At 35.8% G+C, this 12,722-nt stretch overlaps 1 protein-coding gene across 1 annotated transcript; it reads left to right on the top strand.

Moving 5' to 3' along the window:
• The first annotated feature begins 5,714 nt into the window (after positions 1-5,714).
• Positions 5,715-12,170, top strand: zgc:172182 (coiled-coil domain-containing protein 89). The gene is made up of 7 exons (XM_017469357.3): positions 5,715-5,940; positions 7,335-7,807; positions 7,917-8,047; positions 8,128-8,264; positions 9,592-9,668; positions 9,799-9,898; positions 10,039-12,170. Exons 1-7 carry the CDS (start codon positions 5,881-5,883, stop codon positions 10,123-10,125), a joined length of 1,065 nt encoding a protein of 354 aa, XP_017324846.1. The 5' UTR covers positions 5,715-5,880; the 3' UTR covers positions 10,126-12,170.
• Positions 12,171-12,722: the final 552 nt, after the last annotated feature.

The following is a 12,722-nucleotide window of genomic DNA, read 5'->3' as shown; positions in this document are numbered from 1 at the left end:
GTGTAAGTGCTGAAGAATTACTGACAGTAAAAATGAGATGGCAATGGTCATATGTACATTTCAATTCAGTTTTATTTTTATAGCACTTTTAACAATGGACGTTGTCCCAAAGCAGCTTTAGAGAAATATATAAATTCAGGATATAGATTTTAAATCTATGAATGTATCCCTAATGAGCGAGCCAGAGGCGACAGTGGAAAAGAAAAACTCCCTGAAATGATATGAAGAAGAAACTTTTAGAGGAACCAGACTCAAAAGGGAACCCATCTTCATCTGGGTGACACCAGAGAGTATAATTATAAATAAATAAATCCCTTCTATAAATGTGGTAATACTACATGTTCAAATAGTGCAATTGTGGAACCAGGAAAATTCATGACAGTTTTTACATGAAGTCTGTGTTGTTGAACTTCTCCACTGTTCATTAAAAGTAAAACTGTTTGGGCTAATTGCAGTCCTAGCCTTCATAGCATAACTGTTCATATGAATTGTGGTCCAAAGCCATCTTATGGTTTGTAAGTAGTACCATCATCAGTAATGTCAATGATCTTTAGGCTGCACCATATGGGACCATTCTTAGCAACAGCATGTGACTTCCAATTGATGAGAACTTCAACCAGAAGTAGGGCATCAGCATGGAAAAGGCAGGTTCGGAGAGCAGAAGGGGTCAGGATTGCTGGTATGTCAGGAGTATCATGTGTAGCTTGACAGAGGGAGAGATTAGTATGCTTATTGCCCAGTAATGGTTAAGGACAATGTACTTTGCATGAGTGCAAGCGGGGACTCCGGCAAGACTACCTACGACAGTATAACTAAAAGGGAGAGCCAGAAGGTAACACGGACATGAGAAAATAAGGCGGTCAGCATCCAAACATCCCAGTTCACCACAACAATCTATGCCTATGATCTAGATCTGCTCCTTTAGCTAAGAAAAAAAAAATATTCACAAAAAGTTTGACTAAACAAATATGATTTCAGCCTGGTCTTAAACACTGAGACTGTGTCTGAGTCCTGAACACTAGTTGGAAGGCTGTGGGGCTTTGTAAGATTAAGCTCTTCCCCCTTCTGTAGCCTTCAATATTCAAGGTATCAATAAATAGCCTGCACCTTTTGATCAAAGTAGGCATGGGGGATCATAAAAGACCAAAAGATTGCTCAAATACTGTGGCGTGAGACCATTTAGTGCTTTATAGGTCAACAGTAGTATTTTATAATTAATGCGAAATTTTAGTGGGAGCCAATGCAGTGTGGATAGGATCGGGGTGATGTGGTCATATCTTCTGGTTCTAGTAAGGACTCTTGCAGCTGCATTCTGGACTAACTGGAGTTTGTTTATGCACCTACTGGAACATCCAGACAGTAAGGCATTACAATAATGTAGCCTAGAGATGACAAAAGCATGAACAAATTTTTCTTTATCATGTAGTGACATTATAATTCTTATTTTAGCAATATTTTTGAGATGAAAGAAGGCTTTCCTAGTAATATTATCAACATGAGAATCAAATGAAAGACTGGAGTCAATAATCATACCAATGTCTTTTACGGTTTTTATATGACTCTGTAAGTCACATGTAGAGCAAATGTAAGTTCCAAAAGGTAATCAGTATCCCACCAATGATGAAAAATAAGAAGCAAACATGTATATCTCAGATGATGTTGTCCCACATGTGTATAAAAAAATAATACATTTTTTTTTTTAAATGTGGAGGTGCAGGTCAGCCAATAATACCAAAAAAAATGTGTATGTGAACTTAAGTAAACCCATCATGTCTACAATGTGTGATCACACTTTGTGAAAAAAACTCCATGTGAAAAATTAAACCACGTGCAGTATACTGTATATGAAAAAGGAACGCGTGAAAATCAAAGTGAATATAAAATGCACGCCGTGTGAAAAGTCCACTATACATGACAATGTGTGAAACAAGATGTGAAGTGTTCAAACTACAATTACAGTTGCAATCAAATTTATTCAACCCCCATTGCAAATCAGGTTTATTATCAAAATGTACAGCCTTTCAGCTGTTTGCATTGAACAGATCAAACAAAAGCAATTGAAATAGTTCAACACAATGAACGCTTCAAGCGGTTTCCCCAAATTCAACTGAAAATGCAACTACTGTATGTCTCATTGAAATTTACTTTTTTTTTTTTTAAATAACTATTCTTAGAAATTTAGACAGTCAAAAGCTAAACTTACTACAAGAGAATACAAGTATACCTGAAAGCAGTGATTCCCAAACAGTCACCCAAGGTGTTTTTTCTTTCTTTCTTTTTTAAATTACAGTGGTGGAAATAACAACCAACCCTTGAAAAGGTGTTAATTATTTAATTCCTAATAGCATATTATTAGCTATTTTGACTGGTTGCTTGAATTGAATGACTGGGTTTAATGCAACCATCAATAACGCAAAAACATTATGTCCTATAAATAATGTCAGCATGGATGTAACGTTCAATTGGTGTACATTTCAGGAATAATAAGTTGAATGGATCCAATGAGTAGCCAAAATATTACTGTACATATCTGAAAAATGAATCTAATATTGAAATAAAGCTGGATTCATTTCAGGGGCAATTCTAGAGTCTGTTGGGGCCCTAGGTAAAAATTCTCAGGGGGCCCCTCCAACCAGCGTTCATCACTATTAGGCTATGTTATAAATAATCTGACACCAACCTAAAATGCACACAATCTAAATTTTGTATTTATTTCAAATGTTCACATTAGTACAATTTTCAAACTATAAATACAAAGAACAACAACAATAATAATAATAATAAAACTAAATAACTTCAGGTCAAAAGACCATTAAAAATTGTAAATAAAAATATAGAAAAATATAGAACAAAATATAAATATGTAGAACGATAAAACATTGCACAACACTTAAAAATAAAAACAATATAAACCTAGTACAATCTACATATCTATACGTCACTATCTGATCCACTTACCACTGTCTTGCTTTCTTTTTTCCTCATTCTCTTTCATTCTCTTTCATTTTTCACTTGTTGACGGAAAAGTCCTCTTCATTTTCCTTCATTGATGTTGTTTTCTGAAAATATTACCGCCGAACATTCGACAGGAATGGAATGGGTCCCCTTTCAGGAAGTTTCTGACTGTCATATCATTGTAAATCGTTCATTGTCACTGCGGTTGCCACATTCTGAGACATTGCTGTGGTGTAAAGTTTGTCAGCCCACGGGTGCCCCCTAACGGCCAGGGGCCCCAAGAAGTTGCCTAGCTCAGCGTATAATAGCTACATAACCTAAATTCGGGATATGGCTTTTAAATGTATGAATTTATCCCTAATGAGCAAGCCAGAGGCGACAGTGGCAAAGAAAAACTCCCTGAGATGATATGAGGAAGAAACCTTGAGAGGCCTTGCCTAGCTCAGCGTTTCCCAACCTTTTTTCAGTCAGGGCACCCTTTGAAAATTAAAAAAAAAAAAAAAAAAAAAAAAAAAAAAACATTTGGGCCCCTACACAAACACTAATGCTAGACAGGATTAAGCCTGTTTTATACTCGATGAGTCCGCAGTAGCACAAAGGAGCGCACGGCTAAAATGACGTCATCGCGGAGTGGGCTGTCAAGCGCATTGTGTGTGCCAGGCCTCATTCCGTGACGGTGTGCACGGCATTTTTTGTAACTTGCCACTTCCGGAAATGAATGGCTCCGAGGCGATTGTACAGGCATCTCTATGATCCATCCATTCGGGACCATAGATATGGCACAAAATTCATGGGAAGTTTTTTTTAAAATAGTGATTTCGATTTGCATTGTACAAACTGTTGAAATAATTAAACCAAAGCTGAAAGTTTTTTTGGGGGGGCACCACGTTTTCATTCATCAGTATCTTCACAAATAAACACAGTCACTATACTACAGTGTCCGACAGTGATTAAACTTCATTCTTTCGTATACATAGACATGCATAACAGTGAACCAATCATTTATCATTTATATATGACACCATTAATTTATACATAGAGACGTTTACATTGATGGGTGTACATACAGAATGATCTTTCTGTAATAACTTTTTTTTTGTCTCTATACATCACGAGACATTTACACTGATGATGAACATAATCACCTGATTTTGTAATTGTGAGAAATGACATTTGCAGGAAGCTCCCACTTTTTGCTTATGTCTACAGCAACTGTTAACATTTACAAAATGAGCCTACAATAAATAATGTCTATTTAATGAAAGTAAATGTCCATGTTTAATAAGAATTTTAATGAAATTAATCAAATAAAAAATTGAGGTTGTTCAATTTAGTTTTATACATGTTCTCATATTTACAGCTATATTTGTTGTAATGTGAGAAGTGATAGTCTCAAGGTTTACTGGGTTTATATGATTCTTATATGATTCTTTGCTGTTTTTTCATGGGTTTTATTGCAGTGTACTGAAAACAAACATCGTCAGCAACAAACACAACAATTCCTCCTCAACATTCAGTAACTCCACGCGAGACGCCTTGTTTGTAAGCGTTGCTATGGTTGTTCCGACAAACTACTACTTCTCTCGGCAATTTCCTGTTGATTTATAGGACGATTACTCCGAGTCGCCCCCTTTCGTTTAAAAGAATATTACAACGGCGAGCGCGTTAAGTATAAACGCCTCGTCCGTTTGAGGAGGTGCGCGCGGAGTCAGTGGAAGCTCGCGCTGCGGAGCCAGGGGAAAGTATAAACTAGGCTTTAGCTCCATGAGGCTGAAGTTGATGGTCCAGAAGCATCTGGAGCTTTTCTTTTAAAAAAATCTGTCCATATTCTATTGCACTATACACACATCGTCACACGCTAATTATTAGGATAGCACTATACACACACTGTCACACGCTTGTCACACTGTCACACTGTCACAATTAGTAGGATAAAACACACGCATACGTTACTCAGACTAATGTTGATGTGCTGCTGACAGGTCAGCGAGGGGGAGGGAATTATTATTATTATTATTATTATTATTATTATTATTATTATTATTATTATTATTATTATTATTATTATTATATAATTTTTTATTATTAACCTATTGTTATGCGTGTGTGTGTGTGTGTCTGTCTTATTATTTATGTCTGTGTTATTATTTCAGACATCAGATATTTATCATATATTTAAATGTTTTATGCACGTTTTAACATTTTAGAAATGTTTGAAGGATTTGTGCACGCACCCCTGTTCACATCAGACGGCACCCCGCGGCACCCCGTTGGGAAACAGTGGCCTAGCTTGCCTGTTCACAAGCTGCTCCCCTGTGGATTGTGTTCTTGAAGTAAAACTGTATTATATTTTATTTTATTTTTATTTTATTTTTTAAGTTAAACTGGCCCCAAGCTGCAAAAAAAGAATGCCTTAAAGCGGATATACGGCTATTCATCTCATATAAAGTGTTTGAATAATTCGCCTAATCGGCCTTCTTGCCTTACGTTGTTAATACCCCATGATATAACTTCTTATTCAATTTGAAATGCAGTATTTTCCTTTCTGAAAAGCACTGGCTCCATCTAGAGGCTTAAATAAAAATTGCCAATCAACAGTAGTCTAATTCTTGACGTTTGAAGTTGAGCAATTGTTTCTTTCTCACATTTTCACATAACCGATGTTTTTTGTTTTATTATTATAATTTTTTAATTTTCTATATTCTTTTTTCTTTTACATTTTGTTTTGGGTAAATCAGAGGTCTGGCATGCGCGTGCACAGCAGTAACGTGGACGCGTTACTATGACAGCAGCAATAAACCCGAAATGTCCGTTACCACTGCCAACCGCAGAGCCGCCGAGGAGCTTTGGTCACTGCATGGTAACTGATTTTAAAACAACAAAAACAAAAACTAGAAATATATTTAATCTATCTTTTTTTAAGACATGGCATCTTCGCAGAGAAACCAGGAATACGTCAAGCCGATCATTACAAACACCAAACAGGTAACGTGTCCTCAGGAACCGAATCATTCCGAGATTTTACAATAACATCAGTTGAAGGAATGACCACAAATTAAAGGTGTGGTGTAGTTAGAAAATTGAATCACCGCATTATTTAATTAAGCATAGTCTCTGTATTTTCATATAATCTACAGCAAAGATTATTTTTCACTCACTTTCACCATTCAAGAGATTTTTCCAGTTCTTGTGCAGAATTCTTTCTTTCTTTCTTTGTGGTGTGTTTATTATTGCAATAACAAACATGCTCTGTTATCTGTTTTTTTTAAATATTTATTTAATTATTTTTGGATTTATTTAGCAAACTAGTTTATAGTTGGAACTGGCATCATAAAGACAATAGATTATAGGAAGTATACTATACATCTAGCAAATATATGCCTCATTTGCTGCTTACCAGTAAAAATAAATAAAAATAAATAAATAAATAAATAACCCAGTAAACTCTCTTCTCCAACCTGCCTTAGCTGCTACATAAAGTCCCTAAAAAAATAAAAACACATTCTCCGAGCTTTCTTCTGGGGAAAATTAAATGATCAATCTCCTGCTTTGAGGTGTCAATGATTCTTACAACCTAATGTAAAAAAAAAAAAAATCTTTGTGGATGTTTTGAATTCAGTTCAGTTTGATTTGACTTGTATAGCACCATTAAAATTGTCACAAAGCAGCTTTACAGAACCTGGATGTAGCATTAGACCTCTAATGAGTAAGTCACGGGAGACAGTGGAAAGGAAAAACTCTCTGAGATGACATGACGACAAAACCTTGAGCAGAACCAGACTCAAGCTGGGGTACTTCAATGCCCTTTGACCCAGTCGCATCAACCGCACTCTGTGGGGTAATACTGGATTCAGTGGTTTTGTCAAGAGCTAAAGCTGACCTTGTGGCCTTCTTAACCCTTTTAATGTTGTTAATATTAATATTGCTTAATTGGAAGTCATCCTCTCCACCATCCTATTGAGCTTGGATCAGAGATGTTCTCCTTTTTAGTAACTTAGAAAAGATTAAATACACATGGCGTGGGTCTGTGGGTTAAATTTTTCAAATTATGGCAATTCCTCTTTGACCATACAGAGGTATTACAGTTCCATAGTGTACCTCAGTGAAGCTGGCTGTTACTTTTTTATTTACTTATTTATTTATATTACTTCTTCTGTTAAATTGGCTCCTTTGATGACTTAATACTGGTCTGTAATACCAACAGTAACTATTTTGCTACTTATCTTAAAGACTGTTTTTTTTCTGTGCTGGTTGTGGGGGGAGGGGGTATATATATATATATATATATATATATATATATATATATATATATATATATATATATATATATATATATATATAGGTTTTTTAAGCCCACCTTTTACTGTTCTGCATTTAAGGACATGGATGACGTCCACCAAGCATTGGAAAAGCTAAGGGGACTATCTCAGAAGGAGCGGACAGAGGAAGGGATGCTGCGCTCCAGAATAGATGAACAGTCTAGTCTGATCTGCATGCTGAAGCAGCGGGCTGATGACATGCTGCTTCGCTGTCAGGCTCTAGAGCGTGTCAACACCGAGCTGCAGAACCTACGAGTCAACGTGCAAATGGAGCTGCAGAATGAACGGGAGAAATCAGAGCAGCTGGAGCAGAGGTTCATGGACCTTGCAGCAAATCACACAGAGCTGATCAACTTCAAAGATGAATACAAGCGGAAGAATACCGAACTGATAAAGGAGAACAAGAGACTACGAGAGGAGAATGAAAAGTTGTTCAGCAAAGAGCTGCAGGATAAAGAGGAAACCATTCACAAACTCTCCCAAGAGTTGAGTGACCTCAGAGAAAAACACAGACACTCAGAAAATGAATACCAGTAAGCAAATCAGTCCCAGATTTCTAATTTTGAGCAAAAGTTATTTTAAACATATTTTCACACTTTTTTTCTATTTTCACTTTTTTTTTTACCATTCTTTTATAAACAGGGATAAAGCAACTGTTTCTCAGATGAAACTTAAAGAGTTAATGGATGTCCATCAGAATAAAGAGGCCTCTTTGCAAGATAAATTACACAACACTCAGAAAGAGCTAAAGACTGCAGTGGACATGCATGCAGGTAGAACTTCCTTTGGCTCAGTTTTGTACATCTGCACTTCTTCAGCTTTTCCTCAGTTTATATTTTGCTTTGTTTTTCAGAAATGGTTTTAAAACTTAAGCAAAGCCAGGAAAGAGGGACAATGAAAGAAAGAGAGACAGAAGAGAGGTTTGAAGCACTTACAAAGGAGAAGGATGAACTACTGGAACTGTCCATGCAAAGAGGGAAAATTATACAGGCGAGTCATATAAAACACCAAATGATTATATGAATATGAAAACAAAGCAGAAAAATGTAATCTGTCAGATGTTTCTGTGGCTGAATTCTTGACCCCAATACTTTAAGAAACAATACATTTATTTTACCAAAACAACATGGAAAGGTTTTTATTTATTTTTAATCTTGCCTACATGATCTTTCTGAAAAAATCATGTAAAATGTGATAAGTGCAAAAGAGGAAAATATTTCAGTACAGGAAAACCTTTAGTTTGAATTTCACAATGTGAAAGGTTCTCCCAAGTTACCAATCATTGAGGTCCAAGTAACTTTTGTAAGTAGAGACAAATTTGCAATTACTGTACTTCTTCCTATTTATGAATATCCTAAATAAGGCTACCTGTTTATGAATGTCCTAAATAAAGCTTCCTGTTTATGAATGTCCTAAATATAGCTTCCTGTTTATAAATGTCCTAAATAAAGCTTCCTGTTTATGAATGTCTACCAGCTTCAAAAAACTATAACAGTCCAGCATAGATTGAGTTTTAGCCATTTCAGCCAGACAGACAACAAAACTGACAGAAATATTTCATTCAAAATGCAGCATTAAAATAATACATGAATTTTCAAACACCTTAGATTGTTATGAGCTTAAGAAAAATGAAATGTATCAAATAAACTTGCACCCAGATGCAAATCTCATAACAAATCATAACAAAGAGGGTGAAAGGTAACGTAATTGCTTTGTAGTGTAGCACCCTGTGCAGTGCACTACAGTATGTGACCAATATGAAACAATTTAGGATTCACCCTGTGGAAAAAAGTAACAATATAATGTGCTTTTCTCAATTTTGTTGAATCCAACCATTTTGCCTTTTCAATAATTTGAAACTTGATTGGCGTGCTGGTAAACCAATCAGCAACAACCAGTCAGTGCTGCAGATGTACCAACCATTTCTGTTATAAGAATTTAGTAATTATTTTAATGATTTTAGTCATTATTTTTTCTAGATTAGTAATTCTATTTTCTTTTTTATTATTTAGTTTTTATTTGTTTATGATTATCATGATTATGATTATTATTGTTATTCATTTATTTCTTTTTTGATTTGCTGTTTTGTTTTTCATTTGTGAATTTTTTTATGTTTGGAATTTTTATGTTTTAATTTCTAAAAGTGCTTTCGTGGTTTGATTTCTAAAAGTGCTTTTTAAATTGCAAAAATCCGTTTAAAAAACTTGTAGGAGTCTCTTGTAAGACAATTTTGTGTCAGGTCCTAACACTAGAACCTAAGGTTTGTTTTATTCTACAGAAATAAAGTGTTGTTAAATTTGGTTACACTATTTTACAGGATAAACAAGAGGAAATTCAAGAGTTAGAAAAGAAGAAGACTGCGGCAGAAAATGCTAGACAGGAAGCAGAGGATAGGTATGAATTCAATACATTTTCATTTTCAGAAATCATTCTGAAATCATTTTATTCTGTCATGTTTCAGTACCAGCACTGTTTTCAGTAATACAGTAGCCTTTCGTGTAATCTGTTTTGCATTTTTTTTCAGGTTTGAAAGAGAAGCTGCTGCAGTGAATGCAGAACTGAGAGTAAAGCAGCTTCAGCATGCCCTCGACAAATCAGAGAGGACATGCACTGATCTGAAGAAGGTCTGCTAGTTTGACAAGAGTGACAAACCTGTGAATAGTTGATCTGTCGAAAGGAAAAAAAAAACATATCTCTGTGAATCTGGTACATGTGTAGTTACATGTTCTCTGTAGTAAATTTGTATCCTGTTACACTTTTTCAGGAGTTCGAGACATATAAAAAGTACATCAATGACTTGCTGGCACAGGAAAAGGAGTTAAATGCCAAACTTCGCCACATGATCAACTGAGCTACATGTTCCAGCTACATTTTTCTAAACTCATCCATTTTTTTGTCATGAAAGTGTGTGTGTGTGTGTGTGTGTGTGTGTGTGTGTGTGTGTGTGTGTGTGTGTGAGGGAGATATCTGTAAAAGCAGTATTACATTGATGAGACCTGATACCGTTAATCTCCACTAGAGGGCAATAACACTGTTTATTCAACAGTAATGACTTTGTGTTTAGGTCACAGTTTAAGTAAAACCTTATATGTGTGTATAATCTATCAAATAATAAGCCTAACATCGCTTTGCCATTCGACAGGAGATTTAGAAAAGTCATATGGTGCAGATCAAACGATAAACCCACACACTAAACTTCATGCGAAGTGCCATGAACAGTTAGACAGTTAATTTAGGGGGAAATATAAGATTAATGGTAAAATGTTAAATGGTCTGCACTTATATAGCGCTTTTATCCAAAGCGCTTTACACTGTGTCTCATTCACCCATTCACACACACACTCATACACACCAATGGTATCAGAGCTGCCATGCAAGGCACTAACTTGCCACCGGGAACAACTTGGGGTTCAGTGTCTTGCTCAAGGACACTTCGGCATGTGGAGTCATGTGGGCCGGGAACTGAACCGCCAACCCTAAGATTAGTGGACAACCCGCTCTACTACCTGAGCCACAGCCGCCCATTAAATTAGCTAGCTTGCTTTATTAATACAATAAACTGTGTTTTTCAGATGGAGGTGGAGTTTTTTTAATCAATAGTTATATTTTCTGGACAGTCATAGCATCTATCCATCCATCCATTTTCCATACCGCTTATCCTACACAGGGTCGAAACCAGAGTACCCGGAGGAAACCCCAAAGCACTGGGGGAACAAGCAAACCCCATGCACACAGGGCGGAAGCAGGAATTGAACCCCCAAAGGTGCGAGGCAAAAATGCTAACCACTAAGCCACCGGACTCCCCTATTATAATATTAAGAATATTTAGGATAATTATACTATTTATAGAAAACAACCATACTAATGTCAGTCTATGGTAGAATAAACAAATTAATGTTTAAACAGATGACCACAACAATTTCCTGCTGTATGGAAAAATGCATCGCTTAAAGACTGTAGTCTTGTTTGGTAATTTCAGTGTAATTTCCAGTCTAATATCTAGGCAGGTACCTCAAAATACAGAGAACCGCACGGTAGTCATTTTGTCTTAAAGTTTATCCTTTATTATGAGGAACATCTGGATGCATTCACAGCATTCAAACTTTTGCTCAGCATCCCCATAATTATTAAAATGCCTTATTGTTGTTAATAAACATAAACATTCATTTAGAAATTTTTAATGACTTCAGCATTTTACTTTTTATAGTATTGTCAAATATCAAAATGGGCAAAAAGAAAAACAAAACCCCACCAAATAAATGCATGTGTCAGTCATTATTCAGTGTTGTTTTTAGTAAGCGCTGCATCTGTCTTATATCTATATACTACTTAGTGTGCTATCATCATTTTTGACTGCTTATGACTTTTCTATGTTAGTGACTGGCACACCTGCAGCTCAGTTATTTACAACCAAACCTCTTTCAAGTGTTTCCTCAGTATTTCAACAATGTGTTGAAAAGCCACCAGCAAGGTGTGTGAGTGTTTTCTTAGGAGCATAAGTGCACAGCAGTTGCTGTCGAATATACTGCGTCAAGTTCAGGCAGGTTTGTCTCTGCAGCATGATTGGCTTTTCAGCCTGCCCTTTACTCCTTTCACCTCTCACTGGATACTCTAAAGCCATCAATTCCACCTGACCTCTGTGGCCATCTGTTCCTCAAAAATCCTAAGAATGGCTTATATTGCCCTGACATATGAATTAGTGAACCTGCTTAGGCTTTCTTTAATTGATAATGCATATGGCATGAATGAATTTCTCTTGTTTTTGATGCTATGTGTGTTTCTTCTGATTTCTGAATAACAGCTTGTATTATAATAGATAATATAATACTATAATAGATAATATTTGTTAGTGTGTGTGTGCTTGTTTTAATGGAAATTGTAGGGGAAAATAATAAATAAAAGAAGGCTCTGTATTTCTCAAGCTATAAATGTCTTGATATGATAGATGCGGTACACCGGTAGACATTTTATGTCTGAGTTGTGGTTATATTGAGCCATATGTCATTGCATGTATAATCATCATGAAGTGCTCACAACTGAGTTATGGTCTGTTTGTCTCTGATTGTATAATATTATATATGCAGATTCCATGGAAAGCCTTTATATTTCACATGAATCGCAGCATCTCTTTCTCTCCTGTTTGATGTGATGCTGTTGAAAAAGTAGCTTACATTCCAAAACATGTGTCTGTTGTACTTCAAAACTTAACACGGTATATACCTGTGTATTAACCCAGTTAAAATGCAGATATGATTGTCAATAAAAATATAGCAGGTTTCCTGTAATTAAGGAATGCATGAAAGAGATGGTTACTTGAGAAACAAATATTCAATAAGACAAAAAGATATGGGGGGGAAATGCAGTGTGAAAATATTATGTGTATTAAATTCTCTGATAGATAATGAAAACTACATCATATCCTATGAGTGCATGAAAACGAAGTAGGTT

The sequence above is a fragment of the Ictalurus punctatus genome, chromosome 6, assembly GCF_001660625.3.
Source record: "Ictalurus punctatus breed USDA103 chromosome 6, Coco_2.0, whole genome shotgun sequence".
NCBI classification, from domain to species: domain Eukaryota; kingdom Metazoa; phylum Chordata; class Actinopteri; order Siluriformes; family Ictaluridae; genus Ictalurus; species Ictalurus punctatus.
Note: the sequence above shows the minus strand (reverse complement) of the source record. Positions and strands in the feature narration are given on the sequence as shown.